At 33.7% G+C, this 24922-nt stretch overlaps 1 protein-coding gene across 12 annotated transcripts in view; it reads right to left on the bottom strand.

Annotated features, from left to right (window-relative positions):
- Ptpn4 (protein tyrosine phosphatase non-receptor type 4) overlaps positions 1 to 24922 on the bottom strand; it is a 177514-nt gene that overhangs the window by 63831 nt on the left and 88761 nt on the right. For all 12 annotated transcript variants that reach the window (XM_040294127.2, XM_078017252.1, XM_078017251.1 and 9 more), the window contains 4 exons: positions 23992 to 24079; positions 16655 to 16743; positions 9789 to 9852; positions 7254 to 7426 (listed from right to left, as the gene is read on the bottom strand). In XM_040294127.2, coding sequence (XP_040150061.1) covers positions 7254 to 7426; positions 9789 to 9852; positions 16655 to 16743; positions 23992 to 24079 — 414 coding nt within the window. The remainder of the gene's footprint in view (positions 1 to 7253; positions 7427 to 9788; positions 9853 to 16654; positions 16744 to 23991; positions 24080 to 24922) is intronic.

Genomic DNA, 24922 nt, shown 5'->3' with positions numbered 1-24922 from the left:
TTATCCAGTGAAGAGGATTCAAATGGTGCACTCTTATTCAAAAGGCTGGATTTACAATTGAATTTCAAAATAAGGAAGGAACAATTTATTTACTTAAAATATTTTGTAGTTATAGATGAACAGCATGCTTTTATTTTGCTTGCTTATTTTTATGTGGCGCTAAGGATGGAACCCAGTACCTCACACATGCTAGGCAAGCGCTCTACCACTGAGTTATAGCCACGGAAGGAACAATTTAAACAATATCAGAGAGTTTATATTTTGCATATTATCTAAACACAGTCTTTAAAGGCTTAGAATTGTTATTAGAATATAGAACACCAAAATCTGACAGTAGATAACGGATCTTTTGAACAATAAGAAAGTGCCAGGAGGGCTAGGGATGTGGCTCAAGTGGTACAGTGCTTGACTGGCATGCGTGCAGCCTGGATTCGATCCTCAGCACCACATGCAAAACAGAGATGTTGTGTTCGCCGAAACTAAAAAATAAATATTGAAATTCTCTCTCTCTAAAAGAAAAAAAAATTAATTAAAAAAAAAAGAAAAAGAAAAAAAAAGAAAGTGCCAGGAGTTAAATGTATATACATATGTCTGTATATAAATATATATGCTTATTATTTATAAGTAATTAAGTAATATAAAAAAGGTCTAAAAAGAAAAAAAAACTTTTTTTTTCTACCAAGAAATCATCATCATTAAGCACAGGTAAAAATCATTTTGAAAAAAGTCTTGAAATAGAGACAGAATCTTAATGTGAATACAAGATATATGCCACTTGTTTCATTTTTACTTTTTTTGAGACAGGGTCTTACTACATTGTCTAGGCTAGCCTCAAATTCCTGGGATCAGGGCTGGGGTTGTGGCTCAGTGGTAGAGCGCTTGCCTAGGACATGTGAGGCGCTGGGTTCGATCCCTAGCATCACACACAAAAAATAAACAAATATAATAAAGCTATTTAAAAATTTCTGGGATAGACCAATACTACTACCTCACTCTCTGGATTGGCTGAGGCTACAGGCACGTATGACCATGCTTAATTATAATTCAATTTTAACTAAAAAGATAATGCTGATTTCCTTTGAAATAAAAGAAAGGAAAAGATTCTGTTTGTTTAAAAAACATAAGGAAAAAAGATTGAGAAAGCTTAAGAAGTTCATGTATTAATATTTAAAGCTTTACATTAAGGATTCAAATACTTCTTCTCACTTGTCTTTTTTTTTTTTTTTCTTTATTGTGGTATTGGGGATTGCACCCAGGGACCAGGGACACTCTACTATTGAGCTACATCTTCCCTTGCTTTTTAAATTTATTTTGAGATAGGGTCTAAGTTGCTCAGGCTGGCTTTGAACTTGCAATCCTGCCTTATCCTCTTGAGTTTCGGGGATTACAAGTGTGGTTTAATGTCTTTTTAAAAATAATTAATTAATTAATTAATTTTAAAGTTACAGTATTTATTTTACATTTTAAATTTTTACCATTTATTTCTATTCAGTAGTTATCATTTTCACAATTGTAAAGTATTAATTCTATTTGAATGATTTAATCTTCATTCTAAGTGAAGAATTTTTCTTGAGTTATTTTGACTTCTCTCTTAGTTGGCTTAATTTTACTATGAGTAGATGTTTTTCAAAGGCTCAGAGATTTTATATTACATGAGGTTTAACATACTGAATAATGTCATGCTGACTTTAGACTTGAATGGCAACCTGGGTGAGCTTAATATTTTTTAGTCTCTTATTTTCATTAGGATTTCAGAGACAAAGAGTGGTCCACAAGCTACATAAGCCCAAAGACAAGTTTCATTTGGCATATTCATTGTTCAAAAAATATTTAATCCAAACAGATAAACTTCTAGCAAGACGAGTTATCAATATCAATTAGATAAGCAACATTGCTAAATTCTGGACATATTAAAAAGATAATGGAAACATTATGAACCTTAAGCTAACAAAGCCAGTAACTTAGATGAAATGGGAAAATCTGTTTAAAGAAAAACTACCAAAGTTTGCTCAGGACTGTCTTATCTATTAAAATTTTTGGACATTTATTCAAAACGTTCTAAGAAATAAAACTGCCCAGAAGGATTAATTGGTAAATTCTTTTTCTTTTCTCACTATTTAAAACTCCTTTATAGGCTGGGGTTGTGGCTCAGTGGTAGAGTGCTTGCCTAGCATGCACAGGGCACTGGGTTCGATCTTCAGCACCACATAAAAAATAAAATAAATAAATAAAACTCCTTTATTAGCAATCACAAAAGAGATCAATAATATCCAAGGCTGGTAAAGTGTCTTTCACAATTGGAATGCAATGCCTATTATTTATTTATGCCACTTTCCCCCCATATTTTTAATTGGTGCATTATAATTAAACACAACAGTGGGATTTGTTCTTATATTTTCATACATGCACACAATATAACAATGTAATTTGGTTTAATTAGTAATTTCTATCAAACATTTACATAGGAAATTAGAGCAATACCACACAAACTCTCCCAGGAAAATAGAGATATTCTAATTTCTTCAATAAGGCCAATATTACCCTGACACAGAAACCTGGCAATGTAGAAAACTACAGACCAATATATCCTTCATGAACACAGATGCAAAATTTCTAAACAAAATTTTAACAAGTTTATTTAGACAGCATATAAAAAAGAGAGCATTATCCCAGGAATAGAAAACTGGTTTGACACTTGAAACTCAAAAAGTAATTGATCATATTAACAAACTGAAAAGAAAACCATATGATAATCTCAATAATTACAGAGTAAGCATTTAACAAAAATCAACACACAATCCTAACAAAAACTTTCAGGAAAGAAGAAACAAGAAGTTCTTTAACATGCATGAATGATATGGGGCATCTAGAAAAAGCCTACAACCAAAATCATAGTTCACAGTCAATAGATGACATGCTTTCTACCAAGATGATGAAGAAGAAGGCAAGGAAGTCTGCTCTCATCACTTGTATAACACTATTCAACATGGTAATCCAGATGGAACAATAAGGAAAGAAAAAGAAAAAGCATCAGATTAGAAGGGAAGAACTAAAACCATCTTTACCTTATAGGTAGAAAATCTGTTGGAAACTGCTGGGCTCAGTGGCACACACCTGTAATCCCAGTGGCTTGGGAGGCTGAGGCAGGAGGATCATGAGTTTAAGCTAGCCTTAGCAACTTAGCGAGGCCCTAACCAACTCAGTGAGATCCTGTCTCTAAATAAATATTAAAAAGGGCTGGGGATGTGGCTCAGTAGTTAAGTGCCTCTGGGCTCAATTCTTGGTACAAAAAAAAAAAAAAAAGAAATCTGTTGGAAACTATAAGAAAGCTCCTATAATAAATGAGTTTAGCAAGGCTTCAGAAAACAAGGTCAACATTAAAAAAATCAACTGCATTTTTTCTAATGGCAACGATCAATTTGAAATCAAAATTTAACAAATACCATTTATGGATAAAAATATGAAATATGTAAAGCTAAATTTGACAAAGATATGCAAGACTTATACATAAAAAACTAAAAACATTGCTGGAGAAATAAAAGAAGACTTAAGAAAATCACATATTATGCTTCATGAGTTGGAAGAGCCTATATTTTTAAGATATCAATTCTCCAAAAATGGATATACAGATTCGGCATGATTCCAATTAGAATCCCTTTTTCATAGAAATTGGTAAAATCACTCTAAAATTCAAATGGAAATACAAAGTGGCTGGAATATCCAAAACAACTTTTAAAAGAGGAGCAAAACTAGAGGACTAATAATAAAAAATAAGTTCAACAACAGGACAATACAAATGAGCTACTCATTTTTGACAAAAGTGAAAAGGAACAACTAGACATAAATGTTCAAAAAATGAACTCCAACCCATATTTTACATCAAATATAAGAATTATATCCAAATGTATCACCTAAATGTAAGAACTAAATGTAAGAGCAAAAACTATAAAACTCTTAGAAGGAAACAGAGAAATAAATCTTTATGACCTTGGATTAGGCAAATATTTCTTAGATATGAGAACAAAAGAAAAGTTGATAAAAGAACAAACTAGTAAGCTTAACTCCATCAAAATTCAAAATCTGTTCTCTTGATACTGGTAAACACTAAAAAGATAACAGCAAGCATTATCTTTGTGGACCTGGTAGAGCTAGAAGTCTATTTTTTTGGGTGGTGGGAGGAACTGAACCCAGGGTTTTATGTATGTAGGACAAGTATCCTATGACTGGGTTACATCCTCAGTCCTAAAATAGAACTTACACTGCAGGAAACTACACTGCATACACTGCAGGAAAATTCACAAAGGTACAACTGCTTGGACAAAATGTTCAACAGTTCTTAAAAAGTTAAACATGCATCTACCATATGAGCTGGCCATTATACATTCAGGTATTTACCTAAGAAAATGTCCATACAAAGACTTCCACATGCATGTTCACAGTAGCTTTATTTGTAATAGCCTGAATCTGGAAACAATCCACTTGATACCCATCATCAAATAGATAACCAATTATTTATCTACACAATGGACTATTACTCTGCAATAAAAAGAAATGAACTATAAATACAGGCAAGAATATGGATGAATCTTAAAGTAATTATTCTGAGTAAAAGTGGATTGACTAAAGACTAAAAAGAATACTTAATATGTTTCACTTTACATAAAATCCTAGAAAATTTATAAAGACAGAGAACAGATCAGCAGTTGTCTGAGGACAAAAGGTGGAAGAAAGGTTGTCGAAGAGGAATATTATAGATCTTTCGTGGGTAATGGGTATGCTTATTATTGTGATTATGGTGAAGGATTCATGGAGATTCAAACATTAATTTTAAATGTAGTAGTTTACTATGTGTGAATACCTCAATAAATCTATTTTAAAGTATTTCATTCAATTTCTAAAAATGTACAGATTCCACTTAATAGACCATAATCTCAGTTCTGTTGAATGAATAAAGTCTGTCAATTCTAGATCAGTCTTCTCCCAAGGGCAATAACAGTCAAATGGCAGTTATTGTTCTCTCCACCAATCTTAAAATTTTTTTTTGTTTTTAAATATGAGTTTATTTTTTTAAAATATATATGTATATTTTGTGTATATTATATGTATATTGTGTGTGTGTGTATATATATGTTGTAGATGAACACAATACCTTTATTTATTTATTTTTATGTTGTGGTGAGGATCAAACTCAGTGCCTCACACGTGAGAGGCAAACGGTCTGCCACTGATATCCCAGCCCCAAAATAGTTCTTAAACTTTTTTTTAAAATTAATGTTTATGGTAGAAATTTCTTTTGGTGTCAGTGATGATCTTCTCCACAACAGTATCTTCAATTGTCTCTTCTATTTGTATTCATCACATCTAGACCTGTGGTATGATTTGGATTACTTTCTTGAATTTTTTCTTATCTGAGACCTGTTTGAACTATAGTTGAAGACTGGTTACTGTATTTTATTAATTTCTTTGTCACATAAGTAAAATGGGTGTGTGTGTATGGAGAGAGAGGAGGGTGGGAGAAAGGGAGGGAAATGGATGGACAGATACATATTTCTGCAAGGATATGGGAAAAGAAAAGAGTTCTACCAGAAAGTAAGGTCAGTATTTGGGTGATTACTCCAGTGGTCATTTTGGAATTAGACTCATTGAAGAACACCCTTAGGTTGGTTTTATACTGATCTCACATTTCAAATAACATAGAGCCTTTTGAGATTTTTTTTCTGTAGGGAAGGTTCAATATTTTCCCTTGACTTTCACAATTGACTGCACACATTCACCCTCAGACTTCTTACCTTTAATTTTGCAAATAATTTTTCTCAATATTGCTTTTAGGAAAGTGAGAAAGGAGTTAAAACATATCAAGTCACTGAAGATTCTTTTTTTTTTAATTAAAAATTTCCTAATTCTGTTTAATTGTTGCTACTAAACTTTTGTGCACTTTTCTTGGGATGACAGGCATTTATTTTTAGTGATATACTCTGTAGTAAACTTTATGCTGTTATTTTTTACTGAGATTACAAACTGTGCATTTATACATGTCTATAATTTACAATGTAAATTTAAAAAAAAAGTTTTTTTAAGTTGCAGATGGACACAATGCTATTTATTTATGTAGTGCTGAGGATCAAACCCAGTGTCTCATATGTACTAGGCAAGCACTGTACCACTGAGCCACAACCCCAGTCCCTACAATGTAAATTTTTTAGGACACTTCTAACTATTTTTCTCCTGAACATATAAGATAAAATCAGCCTATCACATAATGGTCAAGGGTTTTATTTACTGAAGATAGAAAAATCTTATTTTGGGAACAGAAACAGACAAAATCAGTAACATTCGTCTTACTAGAAGATCATCAATAACTTTTTCTATACAAGTCTTATCTGGTTTCATTTTAAAACCAGCTTTTAAAGGCCTTTAAAAATTCCATAAATAAAACCAATCAGAGCTTCTTCAAATTTAGTTACTCCCCCAAAGACTTTCAGGAAAAAATAAAGCTGTCAAGAATAAATAAGACAAAGGGTGCAGTTGGATAGGAGAAATAACTTCTAATATCCTACAGCACAATAGGATAATGCTGACTAACAACAATTAATGGTACATTTCAAAATAATTGATAAATGTCTGAGGTGATGAATATCCAATTACCTTGATCATTATACATATTTTACAGGTATCAAATATTACATTATACCCCATTATGTGTCCATTAAAAATAAAAATGATTTAAGAAATAATAAATAAGACACTTGTAGGGAAAAGAAACCCCGGAGTTCTTGTTCAACAACTAAACTTGATTTTGCCTAATGAATATTCTGAACTCTTTACAATAGATGGTTTAACAACTCAGAAATATGCTAAATTATAAATTTAAAACAAAAACTATATAAACTCATGAAGAATCTATCTTAATTTTTACAAATAAAATAAATGTGCCTGAACAAAGAGAAGTTTTTACATAAATAGTAAAGAGACAATGGAAATCTAACCTGTCTAGACTATAAATAAGTTAATGTGGTTAATTTACTTTAGATAATAAGGACCTGAAATAAAGTCAATAGAATGGGTCTCTGAAGCCTGATGAATCTCTGAAGAACACATAGAACTTTCTGATACATATGTAAGGGCTGCATTCCATAGGGACTCCAAAGGTAGGTATGAGGAGCAATAATTCTATGGTTCTATCAACTAGACAATTGCTTTCATGGGAGGAAAAACATCAAACAAAAAATTCTTAATACAAAAGTAGTACTTACCAGTACCGGAATTTTGAACCTAATGTAAAATAATGTGCAAAAAAATTCTTTTGAGGTGGAAGTGGTCTGTCCAAACGGAAGAATGTGTGATGTTCTACACATGCTTTCCACAAATTCTTACAAGCTCGGTAATTCACCATATTAAATCCCAGTAGTGTTTCTCTAGATTCATGCTGTAATAAACCAAAAATGCAGAGAATATCAGAAAAAAAGTCAGAATCTAATGCTATATTTACTTTTGTTCGGTATACATCTATAGAGCTGTGAAGCAATAACTCATTTATTTTTATTCTTCATAGTATTCTACTGGAAATGTACATACTACAGATACTTATCCACTTTATTGCTGATAGACACTTGATGATTCCAGTCTGAGGGGATAAGAGTAATGCTGCTGTGTATACTTCTGTATGTCATCTGGTGTACACTTGAACACTATTCTGTTGATGGATCATAGATACGAGTATGTTGAGCTTTAGTACATAAAATCCAACAATTGTGTATGCTCCATATATTCACCAACCACTGGTTTATCAGTCCTTTTCATTTTAATATTCTGGTGAGTATCCAAGGGCAGCACACTTTGGTTATAATTTGTACCTCCTTGATGACTAATGAGGTTCAATATCTTTTCACGTCACTGGCCATGTGGATACACTCTCTTGTGTGAAGTGTAGTTCAAGTTACTAGTTTATTTTTCTATTGGCTTGCATTTAAAACTAAGGACAGAGTGTGTGTGTGAGAAAGTGATACATATTCTGTTATTTCTTAATGATTTCTTTTGATGAAGAGTTATTAACTATAACAGCCCATCTTATCAATTTTTATGTTTAAGGTTAAGAAGATTTCCTTGTATGTACTATTCTACAAATCTTTCCCCATTCAAAGATCATAAAGAGAGCCAGAAGCTGTAGTACATGTCTCCAATCCTAGCAATTCAGGAAGGTCAGGAAGGAGGATCATTAAGTTCAAGGCCAGCTACTTAGTGAGACCCTGTCTCAATATTTAAGGGGGGGAGTGCTAGGGATATAGCTCACTGGAAAAGCACCCTTGGGATCAATCCCCAATACTATATATTTTTTTTTAAAAAAGGTCATGAAGCTATTTTCCATAACTAAATCACTGTAAAATGTCTATGTGTAAATAATACAGTACCATGTACAAAGTTAATATGCTTAAAACATCATTTCTTGACCACCAGAAAATTAATCTCAGTTATGATTATTAGTTGCTTTGTATCTAGTAACACATACAGTATGTATAACATGTACCATAAACATTGGGCAAAATGGAATTACAGGGTACATGCCTGTAATTCCAGCAACACAAGAGGTTGAGACAGGAGGATTCCAAGTATAAAGCCAGCGGTGGCAACTTAGTGAGACCCATCTCAAAATAAAATAAAAGGGCTGGACGGTGAGGGGGTGCTGGGGTTGTGGTTCAGTGGTAGAGCGTTTGCCTAACATGTGTGAAGCACTAGATTTGATTCTCAATATCTATCTATCTATATATATATATTTTTTTTTTTTTTAAAGAAAGAGCTGGGTGGCTGGGCTTGTAGCTCAGTGGTTGAACACTTGTCCAGCACAAGAGAGGCACTAGGTTTGAGCCTCAGCACTGCATAAAAATAATAATTGAATAAAATAAAGGTATTTTGTCTATCTACAACTAAAAAAAAATTTTAAAGGGGGGGTTGGGGATGTGGCTCAGTGGTAGAGCACCTCTGGGTTCAACTGCCAACAACACACAAACACACACACCCCATGTACTTTTTTGTGCTACATTTTAACTTCAATAGAAATTTGATTAGGAAAACTCTACATTTTGTGAACATAAATGAACAGCCACAGATTAGATTGATATCCTGATAAAATGCAGTGGATTCAAATACATTAAGGTTTCAAATACATTCTACACACACACACACACACACACGTCCATCTTGAAAACTATATTAATTTGCAAAGATTTCTAAGAAATAATGTAAATAAAAAGGTTAATTTGATGAAATAGATAATCACTTACAATACAAAATTGTTTCCAACACTGTACATGACAACTCAACTTATACTTAACATAGAAAAAGGCCATTATCACTTCAACACAGGGAGGAAATGTGCTATATGTTCACGAATTATAAACGAAACGCTCAGCTTTCCAAAAATGAAATGAACTTATGTATGAAATGAAATGCAGTGGATTTAATAGAAAAAAGGAGAAGGCCATAGAAAATGTTCAGCTATTGTTCTTAGGAATGGACCCTGGGGATGGACAATGAATATCATGTGTTAGAAATCAGTTTGTGAGTAGAGGAAAGAACAGAAAGAATGTCTAGAAGAACTTTAAATCAAAACCATAGAAACACTGAAGAAACAAATACACCTGATCATAAAAAGTGAATTCATTTACCTTAATAGAGAGTTATCAACAGTATTAATTGTACTTATAATGGTAGAAAAATTCTATCATTAATGACTGGGCATTTCATAAAAGACTTACTTCATTTATATCAATAATTATAAGACCAATACTTACCAATTCCTTTCTAAGTTGAATAAAAAACTGTTTGCACTTAAAAGAAATCTTCACAATCTTCAACCTGTACAAAAGAGAACAAACTAGAGCATTTAAAATATTGAATAAAGAGAAAAATATTAACAAATTAAGAAAGTATCTATAAAACAGCCAGGCACGTGGCACAGGCCTGTAATCCCAGTGGTTTGGGAGGCTGAGACAGGAGGATCTCAGTTTCAAAGCCAGCCTCAGCAATAGTCAAGTGCTAAGCAACTCAGTGAGACCCTGTCTCTAAATAAAATACAAAATAGGTTTAAGAAGTAGCTCAGTGGTCAATTGCCCCTGAGTTCAACCCCTGGTATCCACCCATCCCTAAAAGAAAGTATCTATAAAATGATCTTTTAAATTTATATTTTCTAATATCTAAACATCTTATCATATAAAACTAGTTAAAATCTATGGGTTCAACTACAGAAAATTTTATCAAAATATCTAATTGCAAAATATCCATTTCCCAATTTTATATGTACAGAAATACTTAAATGTCACAAATTAAAATTTCAAAAATTAGGACTGTGAATGTGACTCAGTGGTAGAGTGCTTGCCAACTAGCATGCAGGAAGCCCTGAGTTAGATCCCCAGCATTCAACAGTGAACGATGACAACAACAACAAAAAAGAAAAAAACCCTCAAGAAGTATCAATAAAATAGGTGCAGTTTACTCCTTAAAACTACAAGCAATACTGATAAAATGTAAAATTTAAGCTTTGTGCATTGACCCTAGAACCATTTTTTTATTTGACTTTAAAAAGCTTAATTAAACTAGTACAGTGGCACTTGCTGATAATCCCAGCTACTCAGGAGACTAAGGCAGGAAATCTCAAATTGGAGCTAGCCTGGGTAACTTAGCAAGACCCCATCTCAGAATAAAATTTTAAAAAGGGGCTGAGAATGTAGCTCAGTGGTAAAGTACTTGCCTAGCATTTTCAAAGCTCTAGGTTCAATCCCCAGTACCACCCCCCCACTACAAGGCATAAGTATTTTTTTTTTAATTTCACCTTTCTATGTTACTTTTCTTCTAATATGAAATCCACAATGGTATACATCCTCAAAGTTCCATTAGTGAAATCAATATGAGCAAAACTGATGTTTCTCTTTATTATAACCATATGTAATACGTTAAGACTCAAGATACTTTTTGACCTTAAGACCTGGTCATAAGGCCAAAGGCATTAAATTTATTTAGTGAAAACTTCTGTGGGATCCTGCTCCAATCTTCTAATACATTTTTTTCATGTTGATTCTAAATTTTGATCTTCATAACTCATGGCCCTATCCATCCAAGAAGCTCTTGGCATTCCCAGATAGATTTCTCACACCTCAAATCACTTGGGGAGGCAAATGAATGAGTCAGCTTCGAGCATGACTAGTTTAGAATAGGAAAGAAAATATATGCTCAGTGGCATTTTTGTTTATTTGTTTGGTATTAAGGAATGCACCCAGGGGCACTTTACCACTGAGTTACATCCTCATCCCTTTTTATTCTTTAATTTCAGACTGGGTCTCAGTAAGGTGCTGAGGCTGGCCTCAAACTTGTGCTCCTCCTGCTCAGCCTCCCAAGTCCCTAGGATTACAGGTGTGTGCCAATGCACTTACTGGTTTATGTTTAGTTTTTAGGCTTAAAATTTTTTGTTTTTTATTTTTATATTCAGAGCTTCCCCCACAACATGGGGGAAATTCTTATGTCATATGACAGAGGACGTTAGTTCTAGAAAGTCAAGAAAAAAAAAAAACTACGTAAAACAAACTGTATTTATGGAAAAAAGAAAACCAGGTACTTCATTTTAAAAATCCTAAAAGCGGTACATATATTTTAGAAGTTATAAATGAATTTCTATTAGGAGTTGTCACAAAAGCAACAAACAAAACTCTATTCATTTCTAAATGATCAGTATAAAGGAAATCTAACCCAGTTTCAAATCATATTAATTTTAAAAACCCAGAAAAACATTAAACAAGGAATAAATAGAAATTCTTACACTGGTTACTCCTTGGCATAAAATTTATTTTATACAACTTGTATTTTCTTACAAAGACATTCTATATGATTTTATTCTATACATAGGCATAATAGTTTTTATATAATTAAACAATGAATAAAGGACTTTGAAATATCTATTTTGTCAAATAATATTATAGCTATAATAGTTTTCTTTTGGTTTCTATATTCTTGGTTTATCTTTTTCAATGCATTTACTTTCAACCATTCTGTCTCTTTATGCTTTTGATACATCTCTAGTAGACAGTATGTAGACTGTTTTTGTAAAAGTCCAGTTTGAATAATCCAGAAAAGATGAAACAACTACAAACATTTGAAAAAATGCTCAGCATTACTAGACATTAGAGAAATGCAAATAAAAATTATGATTACTTCACATCCACCAGAATGACTGTCATATAAAAGACAGACAACAACCACCACAGTGGAGAATATAGTGAAGTTGAACATACATATGCTGCTCTTTGGAATGTGAAATAATGCAGCCATGATTGAAAACTCAGCAAAACCATTCCTTTGTATATGCTCTAATGAAATGAAAGCACATGTGTCCACAAAACCTGTATGCATATATTCATAGCAGCATCATTCCTAAAGGCCAAAAGATAGAGTGATTGATGAACTGATGAACAAAATGTGGTATATGACCACAGAATGGAGTATTATTCAGCAGGAACCTCAAAAACATTATGTTAAATGAAAGAACTCAGTCACTAATGACCACATAGCATATGATCTCATTTAAGGGAATATCTAGCACAGGAAACTTCTATAGAGAAAAAAGTGATTAGTGATTGCCATGCCTAGTGATGGGTGAGAAGCAGAGGAAGGGATGGGGAATCCGACTCCTAATGGTTGCAAGATTATCTCTTGGGGGTAATAAAAATGATTCAAAATTAAGAGTAAAATTATGTTGCACCTGTAAATAAACTACAGACCACTGAACTATATACTTTAATAGGCAAATTTACAGTATGTAAATTGTAGCAGTGAAGTTGTTAAAAAAAAAATTTTGATAATTTCAATTTGAAAATTTCTTTACTTTGGAGAACTTCTTTTAACATTTCTCACAAGACAGGGTTGCTAGCAACAAACTCCCTCAATTTTTGTCTGAGAAAGTTTTATTTATTTCACTTCTGAAGGTAATTACAGACTTCTAAGTTTGTGAGCTTTTTTGGCAACACTTTTATTCCATTTTCTTCCTGCTTACATGGTTTCTTATCCTTGTTCCTTGATGAAGGTGTTGACATTTGCTTCTTTTGAGATTTTTTTCTTTCTCTTTGACTTTCTAAAGTATGAATATGCTATGTGTAGCTCTAGAATCGGAGGGTATTTAATTCGTTTGATATTCTCTGAACTTCTGGGTTTGTGCCTGGGTGGCTGTCATTAACTTTAGAAAGGTATCAACCACTACTTCTTTTGTTCAAATTCTCCTTCTGGTATAGTCTCATTATCTATCTTAACTGCCTTTTTTTCTTTTTCTTCTTGGCTTTCCAGTTTGGGAAGTTTATACTGACTTATCTTCAAGGTCAGTGACTATATTTCAGTTGTATACAATGTAACAATGAGACAGCCCATGATATTCTTCACTCCTTTTGCAGTGTTTCTAATTCCTTTGATTCTTTGACAGGGTTTCCATCTCTCTGGTTACATTACTCATCAGATTTTGCATACTGTGTAAGTTTTCCATTGAAGTCCTTACATACTAATTAGTTTATTTATTTAACTTATTTTTTAGTTGTAGTTGGATGCAAAACCTTTATTTTATTTATTTTATGTGGTGCTGAGGAGGGAACCCAGGGCCTCGCACATGCTAGGAGAGCCACAACCCTAACCCTAATTAGTTACTTTAAATTTGTAATATAATCCTAAAATCTTTGAGACACCTAAATCTGGTTCTGTTGCTTGCCTTTGCCTCTCCTGTTTTTTGTTTTTGTTTTTTTGCCTTTCAGCAATGCTTTGTAATTGATTGATGAATGCCTGATGTGATATACAGGGGTAAGTGGAACTAGGGCAAATATCCCTTTAGTGGAGGTTCTTATTTATCTGGCAAGAAGAAAGGCTGTTTACTGTTTGTTGTAAACAAACTGTAGACTTGAGGTTACAATTTCCTCTAGTATCTGTGTTTTTGTTATCCCTATTGTCTTAGGTTTCCCTAGGTAAACTTTAAACAGTCTGAGCTTTGCAGTTACTTCAGTTATAATCCTGTTATTACAGAGGAGCCTCACTGACTGTTAAGGTACAGGCAGCAGGGGAAACCATTCTTTAATCCTGATTACATCTCAGTTCTTTAGTGGTTTCTGCCTCTTCCTTATGACCCTCCTTAGGTAGACAAGAAAGCAGGAGGAGTCTGAGTTGGATAATTGCCATCCCCCATTTTGGTAAGGTTCTGATAGAACTCATGTTGTTCAAGTGCTGGCAAAATAGTTTCTGAGGGCAGGCCTTGTTAAGGAGAACAGAAAGCTCTAAGTGATTTTAAAATGTTTACTTTCCCCCACCCACTTCCATAAATGAATTTTTTTCTTCCTTCTTCACCCTGAGAATCCGGAGAGGCATGAAAACTCATGAAAGTCTGGAGGTTTTCCTAAGTCTGGGTCCCCCAGAAATTTTTTCTTTCTTTTTCTAGTCAAAACTTGGTATCTAGCTATTAGACAACGACCCTTTAAGTATTCATAACAGTTCTGGCTCTAGTAGTTTGCTAACCTTGATTATTCTCTGTATTAATTTGGCACTCCAGTTTTCAAAACAATTTTCTTGATTCTCTGAAGAATCTTAAAAGTTGTTGGTTTGGGGTTGTTATTAGCTTTTTTCTTGTTGTGAGGAGAGAAGTATGAACATCTAAGCTTTTTACCTGTCAGACTGGAAATCAGAACTCTCTCTTCCTCTTTTCATTGTCTTAATGATGCCTCCTGGTTGATATTCATTCTAAAGAAGTCTAATTTAAAGAACCCACATATCTCCAATTTGTTATTCAACAAATTTAAAGTATAAACCTGAGCTGGGGGGATAATCATTTATAGAAAATGGACACGAGACAGTATATTTATTATGTGGTACTCTCTTTTTACATGTAGGTCTAATTCTGAGAGAAGAGGTAAATGAAATGAGTTTAAAGCTCTGCTTCATACTTACCAGTTATTTAATTTAAGGCCCACCCAATTTCTCCTGCGTTTCTCCTTATTTGTTAAAAAAACATTATAATAATTACCAAACTTGCAGAATTCTAAATTACAGATAAATGGATTGAAATTCATGAGTGATTTTTTTTCTATCAGTTTTAAACTCTTCATTCATGAATATATTTGGTATCTACACCATTTTAATTTTTGGCCTAAGCATCTTATTTGAGATATTACATGAAATAAAGTTCCTGAAATGAAAGATATTATAGTCATCATCATTATCAGTACTCATAAAGTGATTTTATGGTTTCCTAAAGTCAATTTATGCAGTACTTGCTAAAATATAAATTTAAAGGCAATGGCAATGCCATAAATACCAATTTGATAATGGTTAGGAGATGAATATAATCCATATTCACAAACGATACCTGTGAGAAGTATTTGCTTTTGTGAAAATAAGTTCAAAAATTTGATGATTATCAAAGATACTTGGAAGGGCTGTGTGTATAGTTCAGTATAAGCACTTGCCTAACATGTGCAAGGCCCTGAGTTTGATTCCCAACAATGAAGAAAAAAATATGTATATATTGGATCTTAAATCATGGCTTCTTGTTACCAAATTGTAAATATTTCCCTAATATTGTATTATGTACTGCTGTGATTAGTAAGCTCAGAAGAAATCCTCATGTTTCATAATGAGGCAGACTTAGTAGCTTTAGCACCTTTAAATCCCATCTATTTAGTGTAATTTTTGAAACTAAAATTTAAAAATCCACAGTTTGTTTTCCACGTGATACTTTAAATACTCACATCCTCATTGCTACTTTTATTTTTAACCTAATTGGTCTGTTAAGGAATTGGAAATATAAGTTCTATGTCTCAACTTTAACTCTCACTATATGTAGCTATAAAATAAAAATCAACTCCTTAGCATGTAAGACGTATAAGTCTGAGTCCTTTTTCTTCCTTAAGGAATATATTCCTAAATTCTTATTTTCTTCTCAATCAAAACAAATGAAGAAAGGAAAAAGCAACTCAAGTATCCTTCCATTAATGAACTCATCATCAGGCCTCAGCAAATGCTTGGTACTCCTATCTTGAATGCTCTATACACATTAAATAAACTCTATTATATTTGCTGCCTCTTTCACATTTCCCTTTCAACTGAGAAAATTCCTATTTGCCCTATAAAAACCATTTCAAATATCATGGGGCTTATAAGATATTCCAGAGAGATTACATCCATTTTTGTTTCAACAATAAACTGGGATTCCAATGGATGCATTTAAATGAAATACTGTACTTACACTTCTTAACAAAGTAAATGCTCTAATAAAGCTGCAGTATGAAGTTAGAGATTCTTTAAGAAAAATTTCATTAGTAATATTTTTAGGTAGCCATTTTAAAATAAACAGGTTGAAGGTTCCAAGTAAACAGGATAAAGTGTAAGTTGCACCCCCTAAGAAAACTGACATTAAAAAGCTAACATCCTTGGGCTGGGGATATGGCTCAAGTGGTAGCACTCTCGCCTGGCATGAGTAAGGCACTGGGATCGATCCTCAGCACCACATAAAAATAAAATAAAGATATTGTGCCCACCTAAACTAAAAAATAAATTTAAAAAAAGTTAACATACCTTTACTTAACACAAATTATTATATTTGGTAATATAGTGGTAAAAACAAAAGCATTAATGAGGTTCTTACCATGGAAAGGTATTCATTCGTACCCGGTTCTTATAAATCAGAATTCCTCCTGACATCACACCAATCATAATTTCATTGTTACTTTGATCCTTCAAAAGAAATACATGACCAATCTAAAACAATAGCTTTAGTTGTTAGAATATATTTTTTAAACAGGATTAGTTTCAATACAATTCGACATTTTCAAAGATATTATAGAATCATGTTATAATGACAAATCCAAATAGCAATTATTACACATTTACACATCATATTTCCCTAAGAAAGGCAGGTGAAAAAAAAAAGATGATGCAAATGTGAAGTAGAATTATGGAAAATTGTGATCTGAATACTTTAGGGGGACACAGATGGAAGTCATATGTATACCTCTATACTGACAGAAGAGGTCCTTTGCTTGTTCCAAATTATGTTTTTACATTATTTGATGATTCTAACCAAACTGCCAAAAAGTCTTCAAATATATATAGGTTAAAAATGAGGCTTTAGCAGGGTGCATTTCTATAATCCTTTGCAAACTCAAAGCCAGCCTCAACAATTTAGCTAGACCCTGTCTTTTTTATTTTTTTTTTAGTTGTCAAGGGATCTCCATTTTATTTATTGATATGTGGTGCTGAGAATCAAATCCAGCACCCTCAGGATTGAGCCACAATCCCAGCCTGACCCTGTCTTAAAATAAAAAATACAAATGGTTGACGATGTGGCTCAGTGGTTAAAGGGCCTGGGTTCAATCCCTGCTACAAAAAAAAAAAAAAAAAAAAAAAGGCTTTAGAAAAAAGATATAGGTTGGTTTTTAAACACAGAAATAGGTATTAGAAGGTAATGCAAATTAACTTTTTTGTGTATCGTTTCCCTCATCTGTAAAGTGGCAATAAAATATTCCCACCTCAAAGGGCTGGTTGAAGGATTAAAGGATATTAATACATGTAATGCCCTAAAAAGGGTGTCTGGCATTTAGTAAATGCCACATGGGTGTTTCCTGTTGTTATTACCCATGTTGTGGACTGTAGAATTCCTCAAAATTACTGTCCTCACAATCTTTCTTGAAAATTCTCTAATCATCCTGTGGCTATAGTCCAAACTTGCTCTTACAAGGTTACCAGTGATTTCCACATTTTTAATTCAGTTCTTTGTCCTCATCCTACTTGACCTAAAAGCATCATTTGATGCAGTAGACCACCCCTGATTCACTTGACTCCAAAGACACACAATTGTATCTTTAACATAAAAAAGAATTTCTTTTTATCCAAATGGCTGTTCCTTCTTGATCTCCTATTCTTCCTCATCTCCAACCTCTAAACTTTGAAGTGTTCCAGCTTTGAGGACCTCTTCTGTTATTTACAGTATTTGCTCCCACAGGGATTTTTTCTTTTCTTTTTTAAATATTTGTTTTAGATGTTGGTGGACCTTTATTTTATTCATTTATTTATATGCAGTGCTGAGAATTGAACCCAGTGTCTCACACATGTCAGGCAGTGCTTCACCACTGAGCTACAACTCTAGCTCCACCTCTCCCAGGTCTCTTATCTTGCAGTCTTCTCCCAAATTTGTATCTCAAGCTCAAACTTTTCCTCTGAACTCCAGATCTATATAAACTGTCTATCCTTCTTCATTTAGACTTGTAAAAGTCTTCTCAAATTTAACATCTCCCAAGACTAATTCTGAAACCTGCTCTGCCTGGTCTTTCACTTACTGATTACTTTTTACTATCCCATTGCTACAACCACCATTTTTTCTCACCTGGATCACCATAACAGTCTCGTCGTTTTTGTTTTTTGTTTTGTACTGAAGATTCAACCCATGGACACTTTACCACTGAGTAATATCCCTAGCAGCCATTTTTGTTTTTTGAGACAGGGTCTCACTAAGTTGGTTAGAGCCTCACTAAATTGTTGAGGCTCGCCTTGAACTTGTGATCAAGGCTCTTATGTCAGCCTCCTGAGCTCCTGGGATTATAGGTATGTGCCACTGTGCCTGGTAAATCTAACAGTCTGTTTACTGGTCCCTTCCTTTAGTGTCTTATAATGTATTCTCAGAATAGCCATGAGTTTCTTTTAAAAATGTAAAATCATAGCCTATCTTTAAAAATCTCCCAAAACCCTATAAGGAACTTTCTTAAAATTAAAGGCCAAAGTCTTTAAGATGTTTTTAAAGTCCTGGTCTGCTTTGACCTCATTTCCTAATATTCTCCTGCCTTCCTCACACAACCCCCAGACAAACTCGTTTTTTTGCTGTCACCTGAACTGCTGCTACCCATCACCTTCGATTGCTGTTTCCTTTGCTAATAATTATCTCCCCCTAAACCCTAGACATATGTATAGCTTCCTCAGGTCTGTTTATCTTCTCAGTAAGGCTTAAATGGATACTTTATATTTAGTTGACTAAATTCCTTCCTTAGTTTAATTTTTCTTTGTAGCACCTATTGGTTATCTGACCTATTATCTATTTAATTACCTTTTTAAAAAACTGAAATATATACATTATAAAATGCACAAATCTTAAATATCCAACTTGAAATTTCACACTTATATACATTAATATTTAACGACCACTAATATATATCACATTTTTAAAAACTCAGTAGGTTCCCTCATGAGTGTCCTAGTTAATAATACTACTCCAGAGATGACTGTTATTCTGACTTCTATCAATATTAACAGGTGTTTTGCCTATCACTGAACTTTACTTCCATGGAATCAGACTATTCACTCTGATATAATTAGTTGTTGATAGTCTTGTTTTGCCAACCAGAATGAAGCTTTTGAGGGTTGGAATTTATCTGCTTTTCTCACTGCTGTATCCATAATGGCTATACATGGGACTTGGAGCACAGTAGGTACTCAAAACATATTCACCAAAGAATAAAAAAATTAAAAATATCATTATAAGGGCTGGGGTTGTGGCTCAATGGTAGAGGGCTTGCTGAGCACGTGTGAGGCACTGGGTTTGATAATCAGCACTGAATATAAATAAATAAAAATAAAGGTCCATCAATGGCTAAAAAATCATAAATCTTTTCTTGAAGCTTTGAAGAGCAAAGATTCCTTTTTAGTAGAATTATCTTTATCACTATTACAAATACTTATGGAAATAAGATTCATAATTAAGCCTAAAACTTGATTAGAATTTTTTAGGGTTGATTGAAAGCCTCTTGTACCTAACTAAAAACATAATTATGCTTACCTGCAGATAACTTGGAAACAGTAATTTTTTAATATAATTCCTTTTTTTTTTTCTTAATATGTGAACATTCTACAAGAGAGATTGAGGCCGGATACAATGGCACACACCTGTAATCCCAGTGACATGGGAGACTGAAGCAAGAGGATTGCAAGGACAATCTCAAGAATTTAGTGAGACCCAGCAAAATAAAAAATTAAAAAAGGGCTGGGGATGTAGCTCAGTGGTAAAGAGCTCCTGGGTTTAATCCCAAATACAAAAAAAGAGAGAAAGAGAATGAGTTTGATGATTCATGATTTAGATATTATCACAGCTCTCTTTCATTCTTTTATTCTGTTTTCTTATTGTAATAGTTATTGACCGATTTTCAAGAAAAGTTGATAGGTGTTGAATGACTGATCCACTATTCATCTAAAAAGATATTTCAATCAGGCCAGCAGTTTTTACTGAGATAATGCCTTTTCCCTTTGAAGAGATCAAAAATTCTTTATAAAAAATTAAACTTAGTTCCTATGATATTTCTTGCTATTAATTTTATTTTTTCAAATATGTCATGTTCTGCGTGGGCTCTCTCTTATTCAGAGAGGAGGTCCATGGAACAGGGTACAGGAGAGTGTGGCTTCAGAGTTGCTAATCAAGACCTCCGGAGACCAAGCAGGAAGCAGGTCTAATTTTACTGAGCAGTTACCATGTATATATACTCAGGCAGTAGCTAAGCAGATTACAGGCAGCCACCAATGCAAAGTCTGCTAACTGCCCTTGAAGTGACCAATTGAAGAGTGGGCCGTGGAGAAGTGCTGGGACTGCAACATGGGGCCTCACACCCAGGGCTGTGCCTACAGGGTAAGCTGTTTGGCACTCACATGCCTAGCACAAAGGAGTGGCCTGCCACTCAGACACCCTTAACATATGCCATGTATGCAGTACTCCATACACTTGTCCCCACAATGTTCTGTCTTTATTTGAGGTTTTTATTTATGGCTCTACAGTGAAAACCATTATCTTGGAAAAATCTTATTCATTCTTTTGACTTAAGTGAATAAACTACTTTTAAGAAGCATTCCCTACCCTCTCTTCCTGGGGCGGGAGGGATGTTCTTGCTGTATGATCCCACAGCACTTGGTACTCTTTCCTTCATATTTTCATGTATTTGCTAATATGTGTCTGTTTCTTTCTCCCACTATTGTGTGAGTTCCATGAGGGCAGGAATAACTGATACAATCCTAGTGCTAAGATTGTACCAGGCACAGAGCAGATCCACTGCTATAAATGCACTAAGATTTATATGAATCTTGGGAATTCGATATGAATAACTTGGTTCCACTTGAAGGCAGAAAAAAAAATAATTTACCTTGCTTACCAAAATAAAATATTTTGCTTCTGATATTCAATTAAAGCTTAGGTTTCCTCTTTTATGCTCCTCCCTCATCTACCTTATGTTCTTTTTGGGGAGTGAGGGGGGAAGTTACCAGGGATTGAACTCAGGCACTTGACCACTGAGTCACATCCCCAGCCCTATTCTGTATTTTATTTAGAGGCAGGGTCTCAATGGGTTGCGCAGTGCCTCGCTTTTGCTGAGGTTGGCTTTAAACTCAGGATCTTCCTGCCTCAGCCTCTTGAGCTTCTGGGATTACAAGCGTGCGCCACCATATAGGCTATTCTTTTGTTTCTGATGCCACAAAAATTCTCTTCATGTTCACTGAACATCTGCATATTCACTTCTTAAGGTCTCAGTATTCACCAAAAACAAAAAAACAAACAAAACAAAACAAAACAAAAAAACCCCTTTCCTTTCTGTCTTTTTTTTTTCTTTTTTGTAGGGAGGGGATGTGGGGGGTTGTGCAAAATACACGTCTAAATAACTTTTGACAATTTCAAATTTAAACTTCTTTAATATTATCCTCCATATTGAGGGCTTTCAGAGAAGCAGTTTTATAATCTAATAATTTAAACAAAAAAAAACTACCTTAGTCAAATAAATAAATAATAACATGGTAAATTATATATGAAATTTATTTAGTCTTATAATACAAGTGAAAAGATGAAAGTTTACCACTCTTCTTATTTCATTGTCAGTAATCTCAGCAGTCATAAAACTATATTTAGAAAACTGCTAAGGAGCTGGGAATGATGGTATGTGTCTGTAATCCAGCTACTGGGAGGCTGAGGCAGGAGGGATTGCCAGTTGGAAGCCAGTCTGGGCAACTTAGGGAGACCCTGTCTCAAAAAATTAAAAGATAGATAGATAGATAGATAGACAGATAGATATAGATAGATAGATAGATAGATAGATAGATAGATAGATAGATAGATAGATAGATAGAATGAAACAAAAAGGGCTGGAGTGTTAGTGCAACTGCTTAACACATGGAAATCCCCAGGTTTAACCCCAACTATAACCCTCACCAAAAAAAAAACACCCCAAAACAAAAAACAAACAAAAACAACACAAAAGAGCAAAATGTTTTTGGTGGTGTTTTTTTTTGGGGGGGGGGGGTGTACTAGGGATTGAACCCAGGGGTGCTATAACACTTGAGCTACATTGTCCAGCACACACTCATTTTTTAAGACAGGATATCACTAAGTTGCCCAGGCTAGCCTCAAATTTATGGTTCTCCTGCTCAGCCTCCCAAGTAGCTGGGATTACAGGTGTACAACACCACATTAGTTGGTCTTCTTCTTCTTCTTCTTTTTTTTCTTTATTATACTAGGTATTGAACCCAGGGGTGCTTAACCACTGAGCCACATCCCCAGCCCTTTTTATTTTCTATTTTGAGGCAGAGTCTTGCTAAATTGCTTAGGCTCTCTTAATTGCTGAGGCTAGCTTTGAACTTGTGATCTTCCTGTCTTAGCCTCTTGAGTTGCTGAGATTACAGACAAGCCAGCTGGATGTCTTATTTTTAAGCATAGCTCATATTTGAAGTTCTATCAGCTGTAAATTTATTGTAATATAAAACAAAATCTAGTTGCACAAATATTGACTATTACATTTTAGAAAACCGTGTTCAACAGTTGTAAACCCCAAATAAGGAAAGAGAGAGAGAAGAGCATTTTAAAGAGCAAAAAGCTCCAGAAAGACTTAACATTTTAAATAGAAATCTAAAAAACAGATTTCTAAGTCATAACACTCAGAATTACAAGATACATTTCTCAGAAGAAAGCAAGTCTTCTGACCACCAAGGAAGAAACTGACATGAACTTTATGAAATGTTAAGAATTAAATCTCCTCTCCTAGAACACGGTCAGATGGCTTAATCATTATGAGGAGCAAAACTTTGAGTACTTGAAACAACTATGCAACTGTGTATGTGTGGGTGATAACAGAATATGCTCAAAATAATTACCTAAGGTAAATAACTCCTTAACTCCTTTTCAGACTGATATCCTTTTTAGGCTCAACAGTCTGTCCTTAGAGAATATAAACCCTATTTCTAAATCAACCAATGATAATTTATAATTCCACAGAACAGCTATACTCCAGGTACTTCTAAAGGAATATATAACCTCTTGACAAAAAAAAAAAAAAAAAAAAAAACACAAGAAGGAATAGAGCCACAAATGAAGAATAGCTACACAGAAATAGTTATGACAAGAAGTTAACAGTCTCTCATAGGATGAACAGTTTGATGCAAGGAAAAAAGAGGTTATATAGTGTTGTACAGGAAAAGCCAGTGATTTGTAAATTCTAAATTAATAAATGGACTGGGGCAGATAAAAACAAAACATGTTACTATGCTCCATTTTGTGCTTTATAAATAAAAATTTACAATACTAGAAATGATGAAAATCAAGCTCAGCAATACAAGTCTCAGTGTTGTGAGAACATTTTTATGATGATTATCAAAGAGTAAAAAAATTACTTTTCTTATAACTTAACCTTTACTTTATAGACTAAAGATTCTAAATCTATCTCCTATAGTCTACAAAAACTATCTTTATAAAATACGTTCTGGAAGAAAAAACATGCAAAGTGCACTTTAACAGTCTTAATGTTATTGCAAAAAATATTTATATTCAGAAGAAATTTTCAGTTCAACTATGTCAACAGCAATTGTAAGTTATTTCATCTGTTATCTAAGCCTTTCAAGACATTACAGTATTTTTGATACTGAGTAATGAAGCCTAATTCAACAACATTGAAATTTATTTTCTTCACTTACCCTTGCATAGTGGAATTCAACTCCATAGAGTTCTAAGGTACGTGCTGTGTTCAGGTAATTAAATTCTGCTTCTGCAGGAGATAAGCCCCTGTAAAGACATCATCAGGTTATCCATTGCAAATATACCCAAATTAGTAAAAGGTTATTTATCTGGAAAAATGTACAGTCTAATTAAATCTTGTAAAACCACCATCTATGACTCTTCCTCTTAGTTCTGAATAGTAACTTTTAATACATTTGGAGAGCACACTTTCAGTAACTCAATCTATTGTCTTCCAGAATGTTTTTGTTTTCTCCAGAAATACATTAATACAGTACGTTTTAAAAATTTATGAAAACTCTTAAGAAACATGAGTGAATCCATTTTTTTTCTTTTTGTACTGGAGGTTGAACCCAGGGGTGCTTTACACTGAGCTATCATGTACCAGCCCTTTTTATTTTTTATTTTGAGATAGGATCTTGCTAAATTTAAGCTTAGGCCCTCGCTAAATTTCTGGGGCTTTGAACCTGTGATCCTCCTGTCTCAGCCTCCTGGTTGCTGAGCTTACAGGCACGTGCCACTACACCCAGAGTAGATCCATTTCTAAAGACTTGACATCTACAGCAGGTTTGAAAACCACTGCTCTAGATGTAAAATATTTTTTTAAAAATATAAATTTACTCCTATAGTTTTATGGCTCTAACAAAGCCATTTTTATATATAAATTAGAAGCCTTATTTCTCAAAAATTGGTTCACATACCACAGCTGTGTTTACATCATATGGGGTGCTTCTGAAATATGCAGATTCTCAGGGCAGTGCTTTTCTGAGTGTCTTGCACAGACAGATATTGTTTCACACCAAGTACAGAAGTGAGTGTCAAAGACTTTTATAGATATTTGGCAATCATTTTATGTTAGTTGAATCTAATAGTAAAAAAATAGGACCTTTT

The sequence above is a fragment of the Ictidomys tridecemlineatus genome, chromosome 7 (genome assembly GCF_052094955.1).
Source record: "Ictidomys tridecemlineatus isolate mIctTri1 chromosome 7, mIctTri1.hap1, whole genome shotgun sequence".
Lineage (NCBI taxonomy): Eukaryota > Metazoa > Chordata > Mammalia > Rodentia > Sciuridae > Ictidomys > Ictidomys tridecemlineatus.
This window is presented reverse-complemented; position numbering and strand designations above follow the sequence as displayed.